Below are 21,841 nucleotides of genomic sequence, written 5' to 3' on the forward strand. Positions count from 1 at the left end.
CTGTTTTTGCATTTTATGGCAGTTTGATCAGCTCTGAAAGCAGCTGTAGGTAGAGGTAAAGTGGACAACACAACCAGTGGCTGTGAGCTCTGGTGGACCACAGTCAGTTTCATTGAGGGAGGGGGGAGGGTGGGGGGCGGGACAACGATTCTGATTGGATAACCTTTCACCTAGAACTGTCAAATCGAGTTTGACGAAAGCTGGTATCTATGTGTGTTGCCTTCCCTTAATTGCATGATCCCACCTCTGTTGGCATTCTTGAGTCATTTTTCTCCATAATAAACATTTCCTTTCTGACTTTGACATGTTAATGTTGCCTTCAATATCCTTTTTACTTGGTTCTTTAGCTGGTATGTCTGCCTTCTCTTTTCCCAGTATCCCCACATGTGCTGGAAACCACATGACGACGACTTTAACTTGACTTATCCTTGAGTATATATATTTCACAGTGTGAAATTTATTATGCATTAACGTAAAGAACACGCCTCACAATACCTGTGAGGACAAAAAATGAATCACTACATATGAGAATGTTACTTGATGTACCCTCTTCAACTCATTTTTAAGCTTTCAACATTGCATACAACTCACCTGCATATACGTTCAGCTAGTAGTCCTAAATCCAGCCTTACACCTGGGCACTACCACTGCTGCTCCTATAGCCCCTGTCTCAAGATCTTTTAATAAAATTCTGAATACTTTTGCTCTCTGTTATAAATCTCCCATACCAAATCTACATTTTTCTTACTATTTTTAATTTTATTCAGCTCTAGATCCACCTTTAGGCTAATCAACAACCACACTAGGCCACAGTACCATAGGACTACACAAGTGATTACTTACATCTATACAGACAGCTTATGTGTCCAACCAAAGCTCTCTTTTTGTGCCCTTTCTCTTTCCCAACATATCTGTAAGGTTTTCTTAGTTGGTTGATTATCAATGTGCTCTTTCAAATTAATCCAATAATTTACTAGTAAGTGCTTCCACTGAAATTCTAATGGAACTTCCTCAGCATCAACTTGGAGCGCACACACCGGTGAGGATCGGACTGCCCCTAAGCAGCTTAAGACTCATCTTGTTCAGTCTTCAACTAGGAAGAGGATGATGGAGGTATTGCACATGTGGATTAATATCTGTCTTACACAGCGTTTCCCTAAGCCTACGTGCACCAAGTGAAAGCATATCACAAATGGAGCCCTTGGATAGCATTCTGATAGCAAAAACAGAATTTATTTGTGTAATGACACCGGAGGTGATCTCACTGTTCTTAACTACTGACATTTAAAGTGAAAAGGAAATAGTGAACAGAAAACCAAATTAAAAGTTATGGCTTTGGTTAAATAACAGTCTACTAAATTGATTCAAAAAGACAACTGTTACATGATCTCTTAAATAGAGTGAGAAAAGATTTAAGGCTCTAGAATTCCCTGAAAAAGACAAAAGGCCCGATACATCCACTGCAAATCATGATTAACCATGTGCAGGCCTGACCTGGTGGTCATATAGTACTCAGAAGCCGCAACGAGTCATCTTAGTCGCATGATTTATTCAGACAACCAGGCTCTCATTTGAACAGCCTCCATTTTTCAAAGCACTCACATGACTAATGACATGAAAATTAACAGTGGACTAATGGCCTGTTACCAGTATATTGCCAGTGTTATTAGACGTGGTAATGATAGAACGGCACAAACAACCTGTTACTTAAAAAACACACGCTGGTGCTGAAATACAAAGTTGCTAATCCACAGAAGCAAGGAGTTATTGGAATATTTCAGACAAAGTTTACATATGCTCCTGCATTATGTATTTCTCCTTTCAGAACAGTGAATATTCATCATCATCTTCTCTAACAGTAATGACCCCAAAAATATCTAAGTATCCTTGCACTGGCCTCTTACCAGCTGAATGCCTGCTTTTTATAGACATCAACACTTTCCTTTCAATGTAGCTGCATTGGATATTTACAGAAAACTTCTCACGATGTACTCAAACAGTAATGGTAGCTTTAAGAGCTGCATAATATACTTCCAATATCCCTGCAAGGCTGCAATTCGCTGTGTGAGACAGCTAAGATGCACAGTTTCAGACTGCTTTCTCTTTTCTTCAGTGAAAAGATGAGGAATGATTTGGCAGCACAAACACAAGGTTTGTTCAAACATGTAACAAAGACTGAATACTGCAGCTACTGGTGGATGGCCATATACTGCACTTCTTCATTGACAATCACTGTAAAATATTCATTGCTGCATGGTTTGGCTTTGGATTCTGTATAAAACTGATTCAATACATTTTATGATTCATTTATAAATAACAATCTGGTACTTCTGAAATTTTATCCTGTATATAGCTGTTGTCTTAGGCTAAATGAGTGAGATTAAAGTCACTACAATCAATTTCTCACATACAAAAAAAACTGCAAATACTGACTTAGCCCATGTTCAGTCAATGATATAATCAAAGTTGTGTGTTTGTCCATCTGCTCAATTGAACTTTATGCCATAAAAAGGTAGCTAAAAGTCTTTTACTGCCCTTAACAGTTGTAAAAATAGTTTATATTGTAATGCTACAAACAACAGGTCACCTGTTCCCTGTTGTACTTCTCAGATTTTAACGTTTTCTAAATTACACACTCAACCAGTGAGCAACAATGTCAAGCAAGCAAACATGTTTTGCATGGATTTCTACAGTGTTTGGTAAAATTTCACCACTTTCTATAAAGGTAAGAACTAAAAAGATTTGAAAACCAAATGATGTGAGTGTTACAAAAAAGGTCAACAGCTCTTAGCCACATTCAAAGACACTGGGGGAAAAGTGAGGTCTTCTGCATATCAATATTAATTACTAAAACCCTTCTAATGTTACCATGTCATGTTCTGAAAACGTTCAATGTCCTTTTAACACTCAGTATGTCTGCATCACACTAAGGCCTATAGACCAACTATAGGCCAACCTTAAAAGTTTAAAAAGATAATCTGCTGGCAGGCTAAAAGTGGACCAAACACATACACACTTTCAATGCCATCATCAGAAGACAACTTTCTTTGACACAAACACCATCCATTCTCACCCCACCAGATACTTTAGACACTTCAGACCTGACCCACACGTGGTACTGTTAAAGGCTCTCCCTCCCTAACTGAACAGCTTGACGAAGCAGCCATGACAGTAGGGTTTGTCGTTCTGTTCTTTAAAGGTGCCTTTGTTGAGCTGTTTCAGGCAGAAGGCACAGACAAAGTGCTCCGGATGGAACTTCTTGGACATGGCTGTGATACAGCGCCCTGTGATAGGTTTCTGACAGCCAGAGCACAGGGAGCCGCGGCGCTCGTGGTAGTGCACTTCACAGTAAGGCTGGCCGTCGTGCTCAAAGAAACTTCCATTCACAAACGGGGTGAAGCACTCCTGCAGACACAGACAGAGGTGGATGTGACTATTCTGATCACAATATCTTGTCATAAAATGATGAAGAATCTCAGGTACTTTGCATAATAGTATAATACAGACCCTGCAAACAAAACACTCAGGATGCCAAAGGCAGTTCAGTGCCGAGATGTAATTTTCCAGAATGGCTCTGGCACAGCCACCGCACTTTGGTGCAAACATGTCAAAGTAATCCTTCCTGCAATAAGCTTTTCCGTCCTTTTCATGAAACCCTTCACAGGAAAAACACAAACAGGTTTCAATCAATCCAGTAAACACAAACTATCAGTCAAATATGTTGCCTATAAATAAAAGTCACAGTAATAACTCAATGTACAGAAATCACAGTACCCTCGGGGCCAAAGAAGGATCCACACTGGGCACAAAAGAAGTGTTCAGGATGCCATGTTCTATCCAGCGCCGTCACAACTTTCTGAACAGACAGAGCCACATTTATTGTTGGTAAACTGTCATCAACAACACAGACATGTAAGGAGCCAAGACTCACATCCAGTATGGGCCCATTGCAATAGTAGCATCGTGGGGAGAACAGGTTATGATAGTCCCTCTCACAGTAGGGCTGCCCTTCACGCTCGAAGAAGTTCCTGGAGCCGATCTCCTCTTGACAGTGTGTGCACACAAAGTGTTCAGGGTGCCATGTGCGGCCCATGGCGGTCACCACCTAGTGGACTGTGCTTTTAGTATTCAAATGATCATAGATTTATAACGCACATACATTCATCTCAACAAAAGCATCTCACCTGTCCCACAATTGGCTTACAGCAGGCACCGCAAACCCCTTTAGCTACCGTCTGCACACCCAGTTTGTTGAGGTCCGACTGCAGGCTACCAAGCATGTTGTCAAGTTTATTCACTTGTGTTGGGGGCCCACCAGGAACGCCAACCTTCCCTTGGGCCATAATCTGAAACAGTGCATTTGTAAAAACAGTTACAGCATGTATTGAAGATGTGTGTGATAATCACAGTATGCTTCTTAAGAGTGTGACAAACAGAAGGGAAAAGAGACAAGGATTCATGCCTGCGCTGGAGGGAAGACTGGGTCATACTCTGTTTGGCAGCCTACAGACACCAGGACTTTGGGTGGAACTGGTGCCACTGGCTCCACTGGTGGAGGCCGGGCTAGGATTTCAAGAACAGGAGGAGGGGGCTCTGGTATATAGGCAGGAGGTTTCTGAATTGGGGCTGATGGAGCAACTGGTTCCTGGATGTGGGGAGGGTGTGGAGGGGGAGAGGGAGGTGGAGGAGGAGGAGGTGGTATAGGGACAAGGGGCTGTTGCCCTGGTAGTGGCCGCTTAGGCTCTTCCACAGTAGTAGCCCGACGGGGGGCAGGGGGAGAAAGAGGGGGGAGCACCTTCCTGACAGGGACAGGAGACTCGGGGGGAATTATGATCTGAAGGAGGACAGAGAACAGAAACGGAGGGAAAAGACACAGACAGGAAAATGTGGAGAGCATTAAAGGTGAATTAACTGTAGAAAAATATTTGAGAAAAGTGTTGAGCGCACTGAAGCCAACCTTGTCGACCTCACCGCCGGCCCCGCTAGGACGGAAACGCTGGGGTCTGGATGAGACGATGACACCCTCAGTCAGCCAGTCGTCAGATTGTTTGCGCCGCCGCTCTGAGCGGGGGATCCCGAGCTTTCCCTGAAGCTCCTCTATGAGGCGGTCCTGAGAGCTGTTCTTGTTGACAATCATGGGTCCCATCTTCCTGCGCAGGTTACCATCTCGGTACATGGGGTGCACGTTGGGAATCTCCTTGGTGCGCCTAATCACTGATTTTATCTAAGGAGGATGGTGAGCAGCTTATCATGTCCACACCAATTATAAATCAGTGGAAGCAGTCACAGCAGAGCTCTGGAGTGGCAGAAGGGTAAGTCACTGACAAGCCAGGGTGCAGTGGTCAGTGGGCTTAGTGTCACACCTCATGCACTTCTCGCATGCTTATGTCAGATGCCTTCAAACCTCAGCCATCTCCATCCATGAACCTCCCTGCCAGCCCTCACGAGCAACCACGCCAACTTCACAACAGGTCACGTCCTTCACATAAATCTGATCCCACTGGTCCCATTGTGGTTTACATGTGCCATGTAAGTACCACTAACACCAGTCAGTGAGTTATTTATGTGCAACAACAAAGTTAGCCTCTGTTGCATTAGCCTCTGTCTGGGGATGTGTTATTTCAGAGGATTTCTTTCACCTTTCTTTTTGATAAAATGAAACATTTTCCCTCCATATTCTAAGTTGAATGTTTAACTAATGCTGTTCTGGACAGTAAAATTAGAGTTAGGGCTGCATCTTATTTTCAATGTTTATAAATCTTCAATTCAATTTGCAAATTAACTGACTAAGTCACAACAGTGCTAATGAAGACTTGTTGAATACATCTTTTTAACCTAGGGAGACATGTTCAGCTGTCTTGTGTTGTCCGACCAATATTCAATTTAAAATGACATAAAACTGAAAAGTGCAAGCGCTAATATTTGAGATTTGAATATTTTTGTTTTGTTCTTAATGAACTACTAAAATGACTAATGAGGTATTAAAATTGTTGCAAATTAACTGACTAAGTCACAACAGTGCTAATGAAGACTTGTTGAATACCAACTAAATAGTCAGTGATATTTTTGTATAAAAGACAAGAGGCTAAAATTCTATGATAAATATTTGGCGTCATGTTTCAGCTTTTCAAAAAGACAATCTTTCAGAGCTGACACTAGCTTGTAAAGAAGCAGTCTCACATGCGAAAGCAACACAGTTAAGTGTGAGCAAATCAAGCCCATTTTGTCAGGAATGGAGATGCATACATGTCCAGATGCAGAGACTCTGTCTACAATGGGAGTCTGCAGCAGGGGCAGGTCCAGGGCAACGTCAGGGGTCCCAGGGCATGAAGACGGGGTCATGGACTCATCCATCCAGCTAGCCTCTGTCAGTGGCGTCAGGCTGCCATCTGTGTACAGCCTCTCAGTGTAAGGCGTCATAGTGCCATCAAGCCCATCATGGAAGGACATGGACAGCTCCTCATCAGCCCAGTCCAGATCTCTGTTTCCATCAGTGCCTCCATCCACTGAGTCGTCTGTGATGGTGTTAGTGGTGCTGGTGAAAGTGTCAGGCTGCACGCTGTTTCTGTCCAAGGGCAGGATGAGCTCCTCATGCACCTCCTGCACTCCTCTGCCCAGGCGCTGTGCCTCCATCGTCAGCTGTGGCTCCTCTACGTGTGCTGCAGTGGGACTCTGTGCAAAGCTTAGAGCTAGCAGCTTGTCTAGTTCCTGGTCCAGGGAAGTTTCTAGCCTGGGGGCTTGATTTACAACAAGGGGACTGGCTCTCTCAATGGAGGATACAAGCTCCAACTGCTGTCTGCTGGGGCTAGTGAGGGGCAGTGAAGTGGGAACCATCACAGGATAGACTGGAGATGGTGGGGGAGTTTTTGAGGAAGCAGAAGGTGGAGATATAGAGAAAGCAGAAGGGAAAGGTGAAGGAGCCTTGGGAGCTGAGAGAGGTGGGGTGAGGTGTGTCAAAGGAGGTGGCTCAGAGAAATTCAAACCATTAAAAGAAGGGGAGCCCTTGCTCATAGTCTCAGGAGCACCACAAAGTTTACTGGTAGTTGAGGGTGAGACTCGTTCAACAGATGGACTAGGGGACTTGGAGGACTTGTGGTCCAGGACGGTATTAACGGAGCTAAGTGAGGGGGTAGTGGTGGTATTGGAAGGACTTGGGCTATTTCTCATCAAGCTGGAGTTAGAGGAAGCAGACTGAGAGAGGACTAACAGAGACTTGGTTTGGGATGACAGCATAGCAGCAGAGGCATCTACGAGAGAGTCCAGGTCTGGGTCACTGGCTGCAGACAGTGAGACTAGAGGATTGTTGGGAGGGAGACCGTTCAAACAGGGCACTGACACGCCACCATCTCCTCCATCCTCATCTATGTGCAGCTCTAAACCAGCTGGCATACAGAACAGAGGAGAGGCACAGGCAGCCTGCTGGGGGAGACTAGGGAAAGTAGAAGCCACAGAGGTGATGGAGGAAGAGATTGGAGGATGAGGAGAGCTGGGAGATGCTCTTGCTGGCTCCAGCAGAGAGCCCAAAGAACTGGGCTATACAACAGAGAAATGAGAGAGTAAGCAAAGAAAGAGGACAGGAAACTCACAGGGAAAATGACAAAAGTGAAAAGAACTCCTAGTTTTTGTGTTGTGATAAACTGACGTTTTTCCCATATTTACTCGTACTGCTTTTTTACCTTAAAGTCAGACAAAGAGGCCATCAACTCATCCAGCTCTCTCGTGGCACAGGAAGCTGAAATTCTGGCTTGCTGCTGGGAGGGTGTGTCCAAATCACTGTCGCGAGTGGGGGGGCTGGAAAATACAAATTATATTATGATTTGTAATTACATGCAGACGGTGAATGTTCTCACAAGATGTTTGATAGGAAGCCAAATTGTTTCTCCAGCCACAGCGATTTCAGAGAACAGCTCTTGTAGCAGCTCCAACAAGTGTTGTACTGTATACGGTCAGCTGGAACTGTGAGCAGGACATGTCGGGGCTCTACAACTTGTACTGCCCAGCATAGCTTTAGATACCTCTGTTCAGGGTGAGCTGACCCCATATATCATATGCTTACTCATCATTCTACTTGTCAGAACAGCATCTGAAACACCCCCCCCTCTGCATCTCCCTGGTGTTGGACATGCAGTGCCCGTGTCTGCTGTGTCTGACAATTTTGGTAACTCTCCTAAATAAAACAGGCAGCTTTGGACTTCTCTTCACACCTCTCCTTCCACTTTCTGTGCGGACAAATGAGTGCAACAGCATGAATGCATGTGAGCGAAAATGGTATGTGTGCTGTTATCCCCATTTAAACCATTATCGTATCTGTCCATCTTTATGATAGCAAACATTTTTGCCTTCAAAGGTTGTCATTTTTCAGCTTAATGAAAGTCACTGAACGAGACATAGATGTAGTGTGGACACTGTCTGTACCTTGGTGAAGGCACAGAGCCCTCCAGCTCATCCAGTAGACTCTCCACAGTGGGTCGGGTCTCATCCAACCTTGTTCCGTTCCTCTTGGGCTTCTCCTGAGGGGGAGGGCTCACCATGATGTCAGAGGCATTGCCGTTCTCATAGTGGGTGATGCTGCAGGATGGTAAGGGTGGAGCTGCCTCCTCTGTGGACACATAACAGTACAACTAACTCTGCTCACAACAAACACAGCTTATAAAGAAAAGGACTTTGTGTCTACCTGTAGTAGGGAACGACGGGGAGTTCTGCTGCACTGCGTTGAGCTCCAGCAGCAGCCTGTCGAGTTCTGAGAGGTTACTGCCCAGGTTGGAGGTCATGGCTGTTGCTGACGAGTCTGATGACTTCTGTTTGTTTGGAAAACTGCAAAGACACAAGTCAATAAAACTACAGGTAAAAGACAAGACAACAGATGATAACAGTGACCTAAAATGTACCCTGTGGGGTTTTGACCAGTATGTGCTGGTGCTGTGGGGCAAAGCTTTACAAGTTGGTGCACATTTTGTTTAAAACAAGGTGACAAAGTACACAATTCTGCCATCAGTTTTCATGCAAATGCACTAATCATTCATTGGTAGTGAAAAAGAAGCAGTGCGCTGTGCCAAAACACACAAAGAGGATGACTAAACAAGCAAACATGGAAGCAAACAATACAACATTTAAATCTTGCAAATATTCTAGGAGTAAAGGAATTGCATAACATTTCTTCAACAGAAAGGATGTACACTCTGTGCCTAGGTGAGTAACATTGAATGTACCTTTTGATTATTTATAAACATCTCCACAAGGCTCCATTAACACATACACCGAAGGGTTTGGAAAGCTACCTGTAGACGTGGTCTTCTTCACCGTGAGACAGCGGAGAGCTGCTGCTGTCCCTGGACCATGAGCTCTTCTGGGCTGAACCTAACGACTGCAGAGGATACATCAGTCAGTCAGGCTAAACCACTGACGAAAGGCAAGACAGGACAAAAAAATGCCATTAAAATGAATTTAAATTAATCTGAGAGTTCACTTTTTAATTTTATAATAATAAGCACCAATTTAACTGTAAAAGGGTGAACAACTAAATTGGATTTTCTCATACTGCAGATATGACCAGTCTGTAGATCGGACTCGGAGACTGTGATCAGGTAAAGAAGAATCAAATGCACACAGACACACCGAGACAAATAAAATGTGAATTCAAAACTGTCTTTTCTTTTTTTAAATTTATCAATTTGTTTTTTTTCTCCTTTCTTGGTAAAGCACTTAAAATTCTGAGCTTTATAGAGAAAAGTGAGCAAATGAGTTAGGGTATTACGGTACAACCATACAATGATGTACCTGCTGTGAGGAGTGATGGGAGTCTGGCTGATCTGTTAGGGAACCATTCAGACCCTCAGCTGAAGGCGGGGGAGGAACTGGAGATGGAACTGACACATCCTGGCACGAGTGCCCTCCGGTAGGAATGGAGTAGGGGGTCTCGTCAGGCAAGAACACAGGTCGCTTTGAGATGTGGGATGTAGTAGATTCCAAGTCTGCTAGCAAAGCGTCTGAAAGATAAGACATTTAAACATGATTGGTTTAGTGGCCTGCTGCCTGATCCACTGTGCACCGGCCCCTTACGGATCCTCCTGCAGGTGGTGGGCCCACGGGAGGACGTCCCCACGTCGCTCGTTCGGGCTAAGCCCGGTGGGGCCCCGTGAGGGGAGGCCCAGCCACCAGGCGCTCGCATTCGAGCCCCAACCCCGGGAGAGAGGGAAGTCTGGGCATCTTTGCTTAGACTGCTGCCCCCGCGACCCGGTTCCGGATAAGCGGAGGAAAATGGATGGATGGATGGATGGTTTAGTGGCAAGGTGCACTCCAAGCTGAGAAACTATCTTATACCTACTAAAAGAACTCGTATGTACAAAACATGATGGAGGGGTGCTCAGAGGTGACTAACTGTGTTGTCAGTCTGTAAAACAGCAACGGCAGTAACTCTGAGCCAGTTTCCAACCTGTCATCAAAAGAAGATGATCCAAGAGTACGACTAGACCCCGTCGCCATCACAGCACCACAATATATCAGAGCCCAACTTCATACCTAAACCCAGTAAGCCTTCATAAAGTATCCCTCTGAAATGCCCAACATACTTCATCCATCAGCCCACACTATAAATACAACCTTGCTCATGTCTTTGACTCTTGTGAACTTAACGTGACAGACCGATGCAAACAAAGAAGCAGAGAGACAAAGTGTTTCTGACTCCCATCCAGAGCTGAGGGGGTAACGCTGTTACCCTGCTGAGTGTCCAGAGTGAGGAACGCAGGAAAAAAATAGACTCTTACATCACACAGTCCCCCCATCCTCGGCCTGTCCAGAATAGACTGTCATCCCCGGCTACATGCCGCTACACTACAGCAACTTGGACCTGTTACAGTCGTTTCAAGGAATCACTGCACAGTTAAGCTTACTAGCACCAGAAAAGCAGCGTTGAAAATCATCCATATAACCAAGAAGAAAGGCAACTCAGTGGGCTCCACAAAGAGACAACCTTCGTTCCTGCTTTGCCTGGGAGTTACTTCAAGAAACAACATCAATATATTAGTATATGGACGGATCAAATTCAACTATTTATGCTTTGACAAAATTATACCAACTGTTTTTTGCTGTCATCTACATAATTCTGCCTTTTTTAAACACTCCACCGTCATTTCAAAGAAAGCTGCAATCCTGCAAGAAGCCAGAAAGAAAGTAAATATTTTACTTAAACCTTAAAACAAAATCTTCAGCTGACAGTAAATACAGACTCATGAGGCCACCCTACCGATCTGTGTGATCAGTGAAAATGCCAGGAATTGTCTCCATACTAGTCACAGTCAGCTGATTAAAACATATACACAAAATACTGTACATGTAAAATCCAGTTAGACCAGGAATACAATCTTTTCTTCACCTCTGTAAACTCAAAGAGACCAAACTAAAAGTCTGTATTCTCTTTAATGTAACAAGACAAAAAAGGTAAGTCAGAATAACACTTAACTTTTAAATCATTAGAAAGTCCGGCACCTGTATTTGCATTACCGTCTCAACTGCTGTATTTATCCTCCAGCCTGGTTTCTGAGTGTGTGTGAAGCAGTCAGCAGTGCAGATGATGACAGTGTGAGCAACAAGTAGCGATAACATGCTGCCAGTCTACAGGGTGGAGTGGGGGAGTGGTTGGAGGGCCACAATCAGGTGACAGTATTCTTTCAACAACATTATCTTTTCACAGCTCCATTTATCTTAACAACATGGGAAAAAAACTCAGTCATTAGCGCCTTCTCATGCACAGATTTACCTGCCAAACATGACCAAGCAGGACTGTAACCTTGTGTGAGTCAGACTGTTAATGTTAAATCTAAAACATACAGTATTAGTTTAAATGCTCAACCACGATGAAGGGCACATTTAGAGGTTGTGTTTGGTAGTGTGTTAGTGTTGAAAACACTCCACATCAATACTTCTAGTGTACTGAGTCACGACTCTTCATCACTGTTCAGTCCAAAGGCAGACCCTGGCCAGAACTAAATGTTTAGGTCATGAAGGTTGACATAAACCGCAAGGGAGCACGGGCCTATTTAAAGAGTGTAAGCTCAGTTAGTAGCCCATGTCTGTGCAAATGTGCTGAAATATCATGACCAGCTCAAAATAATCTGCACCTGGTGCTGACATGTGAAACGGGGTCTTACTGAATTTGACATTGTCGCTCATAAAACAAAGCCTGCAGATAGGAAAATACCGCGGCTGGTTTTGGGTCAAAGGTGAGTCATGTAAAACACAGTGGAGGATTTAAATTCACATTTCTCTTATAGCAGATCTTTAAAAATGCCTCACTACTAACCAATTATGGTAATGTATTCCTAGAAAGTTCCTCATGGCCTTGACAGAGAGGACGGCTGTAGTGCAAGAGGCCTTCCAAAACACTTGGAGACGGAGCCACGTTTTGGAGACTCCTATAATAGTGTCTGTGGGGTCATTTTTACCCCCTCCCACCTGCTGATACTACACATCTGTGACTCGGGTCCAGGTCTGTGAACTCCAGAATAGTCCACAGGGGACATCCTCCACAAATATATTCACCATGTAAATCAATCTATGATGCCTAATGCATTATGTCCTTATTCATTCCTTAGTGGGAAATGAGCAGCTACAGTTTATTTTAAAGCCCATAAAGGCAGACCTTTGACTACTGTATATTAAGGGTTTTTTTTTTTTAATAGAAAAACAGATCAATCCCAGTGAAAACTGACATAGTCTGGGTGTTGCATTCAGTATTTCACTCACACTCCCTGACTTGAATCTGAGTCAGAAGCTGTCCTTGTCATACTGTATAGGTTTTAAAAAAAAAAAGAAGTAGATTGGATTGGAAGTGACTAATCACTGAAGTAATTTTTCTAACTATAATCCCCAACATTCTTTAGTTCCTGCATCAGGATTTACTGTTTTTACTTAGTAAACTGGATATCTTTGGGTTTTAGAGTGTTAGTAAAGGACAAAGCACGTAATTTAAAGGTGATACATTAGGCTTCAGGAAACTGTGAAAATGTGTGCTTTTTTCACTTCTTATATTACACTAAAAAATAAAAAAATAAAAAAATCATCTCAGCAGATTAATTGTGAACAAAAATAAGTACTAGTCGCAGCAGCCCTAATGTAATGGTCCTACAGTCACAGAGGGAAATGCACCAGAAAGGATTCTACTATATCTATAACAGGAAGAACAAAGACCAAAACAGGGCATCAGGAAAAACCCATCTCACAGTCAGACCTGTTTAAATTTAGCTTCATAAAGTATAAAGACAAACTCCAAAATTGCCATCTTACAATCTTTTGTAGCCTTTGAGCCTGCATTACACATGCTCCATTCCCAGTGACCATGCACCTCTTTGATGTAATTTATTGCATGCCATAAAAGGATCAAGTTTGAAGATGCTACTGAAAATGTATTACTTCCCTAATTCCCCTGAAGGGGGCGGCATAGGGTCCGTCATGAGGATGGTAACGGGGGCCTTCGTCAGCTTCAGAGTTTCAAGTTTGGTCCATGAAGACTTAGAAGCATTAAGAATGCAAACACACACAATGAGCCAAGTAACAGGCTCATCCTTTCCATTTCAGACAGGGGGTAGGAGCCACAGTGGACAAAGTCCAATTCTGCTCTAACAGCATCCTGACTCAATGGGCCATTGTTCAAGGTCTGGAGGAATAAAGCTGTCATCAACAACAACATGACTGGGTCTAATAACTCAAGATGAACTCATCAAACAAAATACAGATTTACTTTAACAGTAGCTCACTCTGTCAGAGGAACCATCTGTGGTAGCACTGTTGCAACTAAACCTCATCATGACCAACAAACAACTCTGAAGTTATGTGGATACTGTACACATTCTTGCGGCAGTGGGTACATGTACAGTCTTGCCTGTGCACTCCCCCTCCTCATCCAAGGCTCTACCGTGGCCCTGCAGTGTTTATCAGATGGGAGTGAAGGTGCATGGGGAATTCCACACATTCCTCTGTCCGTCTGGACATGGGAAGGTGGCTCTTGGAAGGATACATATCACAGTTGTCCTAAAACTAAAAAAAAAACATCTATAAGATCCAACCTGTCTTAACTGGAATCAAAGTGATGCTATAAAATAAAAATGACACAAGCAGGACACACATTCTACCAGCACTGCAGCATTCTAGGTAAAGAGATAGTGAGGAATGTGCTCGAATACAAAATACCATCTGAAGATCCAGAAAATGAAAATAATGTGTTGACAATTGCAGGACCCATTCTACTAACTACAGCATGCTTTAAATTCCAGGATAAGGGAGGTGTCAGTGTTTTTGCTGCCAATTTCCCACAAAGCAAGGAGTATAGTGCAGGCAGACAGGGAGGGAAGAAAACCTGGGTTGTCTAATCTTTTCTGTTAACATGTGGGCAACATGGGCCATCAGGGTCCACAGCTCATGTTTATAGCTGGGGAGCAAAAGAGCAGAAGTGATCACAGCCCCACACTGAAACCCTACCCCATCAGGCCCACCCGACACGATATTTATATCAAACAAGGCAGGCAGGGGGCGGATGGTGAGATGCCAGTGAGACAGGAAGGGAAGGCTGGGTAGAAACCAGGGACAGTGACACAGGGTACATCTCAAGTCCCTTGACTGTATCCACATTTTCTTCCCTTGCATCTCAGATGTGAGGAAAAAATGGAAGGAGAGAGAAATTGAAGAAACGCATGTTAAAAACAAAAGACGTCCTTTCCTCTGATGTTACATCTGAAGCATCCAATCACCAAGTGATTTCCAATAAAGGGGTGTGTCAGTCCATACAAGACTTCGCTCATGGCTTCTACAGGCAGCCTCCTCGCTCCTCAGAGCAGGAATAACATGGCAGATCGAACAACTTCCAAGTCAAGCAAGGATCAAGCAGTGAGGATGGAATTAGGGAATTGTGATGTACCCAAAAAAAATGTGTCTGCATGAGAGTAACTGGACCAGCAGCAAACAGATGAAAAGATGAGCAATATTCAAATAAATGTTAAGCCTTACAGCTTATAGGTGGCTCCCTGTTTGTGCCATATAACATAGAGACCACAGAAAAAAGGTGAATGAATGTAACAGCATACTATTGCAAAGACAGAAGCATCTTAGGGTGATTATTTCAAAATAAACATACCTAAAAATACCCTGCCAAGCAGGCCCATAACTGAAAGATGACACTCCCCTCAAAACAGTGCTTAGCTAAAATAAAAGCACTTCCCCACAGAGCAGTAAATCATGGGACAGGGGAAAGTCTAAAGACTGATGCAAAGCCCAGTCAGTGAGGACACACTGAGTATGTCAGTGAGTGGGCTTTTGTGCCATAAGAGAGTGTAATTGTGTAAGTTGAGGAAGAACCTCAAAGAACAGCTGTCTTGTCTCTCTTGTGCTAAAACACACTGACTGAAGCACCCACTCATGCTCCAGACTGGTAGACTTCCTGCAGAAGAGAAGGACATTAAATAGTCCTCTGCACAATCCTAATGGATTTATCCAGTGGATGAAGTTTGTCTACACCCTCCGATCTGGCCTGTAACCAATAGGGCTGGGCATCAGTTTGAATCTTTTGCACTTGTGTTCACCAACTGACCAAAATGATATATTTTTTTAGCACCAAACTAAAACTGCATATCAGTTTTTGAAAACAGAAGTGACGTTTCTTGTCCTGTTACAGCCATGATGTTCCCCCGTCTTTGAAATGCCTGGAAGTGTCCCCAGCTTTCGTAATGTTAGAAGAATCTGACAAGAACTCAGGTTCCCTCTACATTACCCAGACATGTCAGGAAAAAAATCAGCACTGTTCTCTGAGCCAAGTTACAAGGCCAGCAGAACAAGGAAGTTATGGACACAGCAACAGCATAGGCAGAGCAAGAGGAACAAGGGCGCTGCAAGCGAAGTAACTACATGGTACAGCAGCATTTAATAGTGAAAACACTGTTCTAGCAGCAGGATGACACACTGTAGGCCCACAGCTCGCCCCGCTAGCAGTGTTTGCTGACCTCCAGCACCACCTCTGCTCATTGTTTTTCTCCTCTGTTTCCTCAGGATGTGGAGCAGGAACTGTTGCCTAAGTGATGAGGTCAGCTATGCAGCTCTCCCGTCCCCAGACCCAGAACAGGATGGGTGTGGATCTCAGGAACAATCTGATTTACAGTCAGGAGCTTCCCTTTAACTGAGCAGGAGAGCCCACTGGTTAGGGGCGGTATGCACTAACCTCGCAGCTCTCATGGGGTGATGATAGCTAGTCTGGTAACACTAACTCTGTGCTGCCGACACTGGGTTACACAGACCGCTAAAAACCTTCTAGGACCTTTCGGTATGCTGTGCAAACGCTGTAAACACTTAAGACCACGTTGCTTACATCTCGGCCAACTTGTACTCCTGCCTGGAGTATAAGGCCTTCCTCTGCAAGGTCAGCTAGTACAGTTACAGTAGATTCAACAGGACTGCTGTGTGTTTACAAAAGGCATGTTTAGTAGGTGGTGCTGCTTCAGCCCATATGGTCACCTCCTGTAGATACACATGGACCTGTGGGTGTCTGCAAAATGGAGCCAAGTAGCTCACACTGTTTTGAGGAATCTCTGTTTAACTGTTCTCTGCAGTATTTCTCCTCAGATGACAGCGAGCATAAATGACGCTTGTCCATTAGTAGGCGTTGCTGCTCTTTCTTCTCAGAGTAAAAAATGAAGGCAAGATGTCTGCAGTAGTATGCATGAGCCTACTTACATTGACCTGGACTGGATTAACCCAAAAAGGAGCGCTGGCTGGCCATGGCTTCCAAAAGTTACCTTGGTTATAATTTCTTTAAATGCACACTTATTCAAGAAAATTCCACCATGTAAGCACAGTATCATCCAAAAAACATACACTTTGCAAAATAAGAGCCTAAAGACTGGCTAAATTGCAGGAACTGACTTCATGTTTGGATTTGATTAATTGCTAATCAACAAACACTTGGTTTGGTGGGAATTTACAATTATAAGTAAATTCTATCATGCTCAACAGTTACTCTCCCTTTTGTAATGACCCACCACAGTAATGCATACCTGTATTAATCCATTTCCCTCAGTGTAAACCTACACACAGGGCGGTGAGGTTAGTTTGTCTGAATCTCACAGGATCCTGAGGAATTCGGAGTCAACTGGTGACTTCATACCCACAAACATGAAACCCAGGGGCGGAACTAAGAAAGCAGAAGAGACATAGTAGTGTGGTTTAAGGGTCAGATCTAGGTGAGGACTCATCCCCAGGGCTACATCAGTAGTGACAGTGAGGCCAGGCCTGGCTGTCACCTGACCTGGACTGTAAAGGACTGGTTGGAGAAAACCTCTGGAAAACTCTGACTCAGAAGTACAGACTGGAAGAGCGCTCGCAGTCTGCTGAGGGAATTCCCACCCTCAAGGGGTAAGCAATACGGGCAGATCAGTATACACAGGCTGAAAGAACACAATAAGAGTAAAGTCTGATCAGTTTCCAAATCACTACATGTAGACCTGTCAGTCGCCAGTGAACCTCAAGACAAGGACCTGGGCTTGTTAGCTGGGGATTTACTGGAAGTACAACCCTCTGTCACTGAGTTTTTACAAATATTTAACATGGCTTGTTTTTGCAAATTTAGAGAGGACATGGGAGGGATTTGCCACACAGTGTGTATAAAAATGTTTACGTCATTACAGTAGGGCAGTTTAAAGCCATTTAATTATCAGGCTACCAGACCTCACAGGTCAAAGGCACAATCTCTAAGCGTCTGTAATTACCAAAGGACCCATGTTTTATGGAAAACTGACTGTCCTCTCTCTGGCGGCAGCATGCACAGAGCCGAGAGTAGTGGTAGGAGGTGAGTCATGACCCAGAGAGCATTTGGCCTTAGACCCTGACACAGAGTGATGTTCGACATTCCTCTGAAGCCTCGCCCCCTCCTTCAGCCTGCTGTTCACGCTGCTTCAGTGAGGGTGCAGACTCCCTCTCGGCCAACAATCGGCCCTTTCACTGGCCCACAGTGGCCAGAGCATCGAACGTGCCCTGAAGGTATTCTCACAGCAGGCAGAGCTCAAAATGTGGCCCATCTCCTCTCCACTTAAACAATTCTCAAATGCATTTTATTGCCGTTTGACTTTACGAGATCAGAACAAAGGAAATATTCCTAAACACACCTGATGGGAAAAACAAGCAGTTTATTCTGAATTAGTGAGGTAAATATAGCAAAGTGAGCAGCTGATGAAAACTACAACAGAAGCAGAGGCTCAGAGATTCAGTGCTAAAGGTCAAATAGCAACGAACCCCAGTGACTGGTTAGTGAGGCACAAGAAACAGATGGAGTTGGACTGTATGGAGCTATACATAGTCAAGTATATGTTACTGACTACCATGAGCGGTATTAGATATTAGAGGTATTAGAGTACGTATTAGATATGGGGCACATATCAATTCATAGAAAAATAATAGTGAACAATTTTGAAAACAGATTAGTTAACTGGTTTCTGTCAGTCAAATGAGAGGACTTTGTTTTCCTCCACTTATATCCCATTGGGTTACATATCTTGGGGTATTTAAAAAATTTGGTCATGCGAAACACATTATTTGAACTTTTCACAACTTGTGAGGGCTTTTTCCAGATATTCTGCAAATGAAATGTTTGATCAAAAACCATCAACATATTAATGACCAGACAGCGCTCAGAGTGCAATCTCAACAGCTGTTTGATAAACTACTCGCACAGTCTCCTTTACTGGAGGAGCGCAGCCCCTCAAGATGACACTAAGAAAAATACAGTGAAGCAAAGTAGCTCACATCTAACGCCTGCATAACCTCACGTTAACTCGTGAGGTTTTGCTGGGTGACAATAAAGGGGAGTATGGGGTGTACTGCTCAAAATGTGCAGCTGGAACACTGGTTGTTCTCGCCAACAGACTGTGTTCTGAAGAAAATGTAGCTGCTGCTAATGGAGCTAGCCTGAAATATGCCTCAAATAATGTTCACTAACATCTCCGAAAATGACGGAACAAATTTCTAAATTGGCATTACTTGAACAGACTGATCACATATTCTCAATCTACGTGGTTAGTTTGTGGCCTAAAAATGTCAGACCTAATGGCATAAGACCAGCCCTACAGATGAAATTAACAGCTTTGAGCCTGGCTAAAAATCTCTACCATCAGGTTCTCGCCCGGCTGTCGCTGCATAGAGTAGATCTTTCCCCAGCAGTGGGCTGTCACCTCACTGGGCTCCTTCAGTCCCCGTCTCACACAGTGTACTGCAGTGTATTGAGTGACAGCACTTGGTTTCCATTGACAATGAATGGGCAGCTGTTACTAACCCAGGGATTTGTCCCCATATGTGCACAGCCATGCACATTGGCCACAAGGGGGCTTACATGCAGTCAACAGCCTTTCCAACATTCACACTGGTGAAGAATCCTTTAAAATTATTCCTGTATTCAATTTATGATAAGGATCAGGACCAAAATCTAACCAAATTGTTCTATGGGCCATACTCTACCTCTTAAAGAAATGTCTTCCAAATCCATTCCATACTTTTTCAGTTATGCCGTTAGCAAAGAAACAAACGCCCCAACATATGCCGGCAAGTGCATAACCTCCCCCGTGCAAAGGTTAAAAAGTATGATTTAGTTGCAACCCTAACTTACAGGTCTTGGTAAACGGCAATGCCTCAAAAACAAACATAATAGCACAATCAAATCAACTTGAGCATCAGCAATCAGTGATGTAAAAAGAATTTGAATATTAAAACAAGCCACCATCGAAATGTTATTACATCTTGCTGATCCTGCAAAAGCAACTGGGGCAAGCATGCTCAGAGGTTATGGTCTTTTTCAATAATCTGACTGTTGTGTAGTAATAATAACAATAAGCCAGGGAATTTTGGACAGGGGTTTAACTGGTAGACCAGAGCTTGTTGAAGCAAATGTGCAGCAGCAGGGCTTCAACAAACTCGGCAGCTCCACCTATTCAAGGTCTGTAAAGCATTCGTGGCCATACACAGATACTGGGGTGGCTACACCAGTCGAGTATATAAAATCTGTCCTACACAGACATCAACAGGATAACAACACAAGGTCAGGAGACCTATGCTGTTTCACTTCCTACCTACAATCAAGTAGAATGTGGCTCCTCTGCCAAGGCTTACAATAGGAGAGACAACAAAAGGGATCAGTAATCTGGCCTAACTATCAGTTCCGTCAACTCCATCAAACTGGAGACACACTGTAAACCAGATCTGACTTCACTGTGCCGAGAGTCTAAACTGTGAGGCCTGTTTAACTCCACCACTTCAAAGCTGGAATGAGTAGCCCGGGGGTTAAAGTTGAGGAGGTAATGTTCAACTTCGGTGTCAGAATGTCAGATAAATATCTCCTCCCTCTGACACGCATTTTGATCAAAACAAGTAGATCTAAATAAGAAGGTAGCTCATTATTACCAACACATAACGTTACTACAGAGGGAGAGGTGAAAAGGAGGTGGTGGTAGTGAAGACTAGTGAGGTCCAGCCGCTGAGTTAATACGATGCTTACACAGAACAAAGTGGGTAAAATGTGAAATGCGCCAAACATGTACTCAGTCACTCTGTACTGTAGGATTTCTGGTCATTATTTGCTAGCTTTTCCAGAGAAAGGTGACTACACAGGCCCAGAAACTGTTTTTGCATAAAATCTGGTCGTAACGTTCTCTCCTCCACCCTGCTACTCGCTGCTTTCTGAGAGGAGTTGGTAAACACGGAGCCTTTAAAAAAAACTTCATGACTTACCCAGATCGTCCATAGTGGCTGCCCGGCTTCGGCCTGTGTCACGTTAACGTTTGATGAACTCCTTGACTCGACGAAATCTGGATCTTCTTCTTCTTCTCACAGTCACAAGTTCCCACTACTGCCCTGGAAGTTAGTCAGGCGAGCTCTCGTGAACGCGCTGCAGTATGTGCATGTGTACTTTAACAAGGGCGCGCGCGCTGACTGAAACTCAGTGGCGATCGACATCTAGCGGCCACAAGCTGTAACTACACGTTCAACCTAAAGACCACAAGCAGTTTGATCCATGATTTTACAGTTATTTAAGCAAAATGAGAGCCACTCAAATGTGAATATTAGCTAGTTTTTCAGTTCTTTATAACATCGATCTCAACATCTTTGTATTTTTGATTGTTGGCCGATCAATATTGAATTGAATACTGATTGATTTTTCACATTCTATTTACACTGAACACTCAACTACTAAACAAAATAACTACCAGACACAGTGATAATGAACATAGTTGTTAGTTGCAGCCTTACAGTTCTCATATGCTAGAATAACACAACCTTGCATGAGGTGTTTCTGTTAAAGAGAAATTAATTTGTCCCGTCATTAGTAATAAGAACACTGAACCTCAACTTAAATATATTATACATTGCATCCTTGACAGAGAGAGAAGAGGAAAGGCAGGAGTATAGGTCTGAGAATAGGGACTCTTAACATTGGCACAATGACAGGGAAAGGTAGAGAGCTGGCGGACCTGATGGAGAGAAGGAAGGTAGATATACTGTGTGTGCAGGAGACCAGATGGAAGGGTAGCAAAGCGCATAGCATTGGAGGGGGATACAAACTGTTTTATTATGGTGTGGATAGGAAGAGAAATGGAGTAGGAGTGATCCTGAAGAAGGAGCTCGTGAGGAATGTTTTAGAGGTGAAAAGAGTGTCAGACAGGGTGATCAGTTTGAAGTTGGAAATGGAAGGGGTAATGTTGAATGTAGTCAGTGGTTATGCTCCACAAGTAGGGTGTGAGTTAGAAGAGAAGGAGAGATTCTGGAGTGAGTTAGATGAGGTGATGGAGAGTATTCCCAGAGGGGAGAGAGTGGTGATTGG

General features: G+C 43.8%; 1 protein-coding gene across 5 annotated transcripts; it reads right to left on the reverse strand.

Moving 5' to 3' along the window:
* Positions 1-1,203: 1,203 nt before the first annotated feature.
* Positions 1,204-20,908, reverse strand: pxnb (paxillin b). 5 transcript variants are annotated; one of them, XM_020590562.1, is made up of 10 exons: positions 9,778-10,002; positions 9,279-9,364; positions 8,675-8,814; positions 8,416-8,599; positions 7,677-7,791; positions 4,185-4,346; positions 3,932-4,105; positions 3,775-3,856; positions 3,508-3,656; positions 1,217-3,405 (listed from the first exon to the last, which is right to left on the reverse strand). In XM_020590562.1, exons 1-10 carry the CDS (start codon positions 10,000-10,002, stop codon positions 3,139-3,141), a joined length of 1,584 nt encoding a protein of 527 aa, XP_020446218.1. In that variant the 3' UTR covers positions 1,217-3,138. The 5 variants fall into 5 exon arrangements, with proteins under 5 accessions (XP_020446219.1, XP_020446220.1, XP_020446218.1 ...); XM_020590564.1 differs by lacking the exons at positions 7,677-7,791; positions 8,416-8,599; positions 8,675-8,814; positions 9,279-9,364; positions 9,778-10,002 and adding exons at positions 4,463-4,834; positions 4,958-5,818 and having other exon boundaries at positions 1,206-3,405; XM_020590561.1 differs by lacking the exons at positions 1,217-3,405; positions 3,508-3,656; positions 3,775-3,856; positions 3,932-4,105; positions 4,185-4,346 and adding exons at positions 5,989-7,533; positions 20,752-20,908 and having other exon boundaries at positions 9,778-9,986.
* Positions 20,909-21,841: the final 933 nt, after the last annotated feature.

Source organism: Monopterus albus, unplaced genomic scaffold (assembly GCF_001952655.1).
Source record: "Monopterus albus unplaced genomic scaffold, M_albus_1.0 scaffold12.1, whole genome shotgun sequence".
NCBI lineage: Eukaryota > Metazoa > Chordata > Actinopteri > Synbranchiformes > Synbranchidae > Monopterus > Monopterus albus.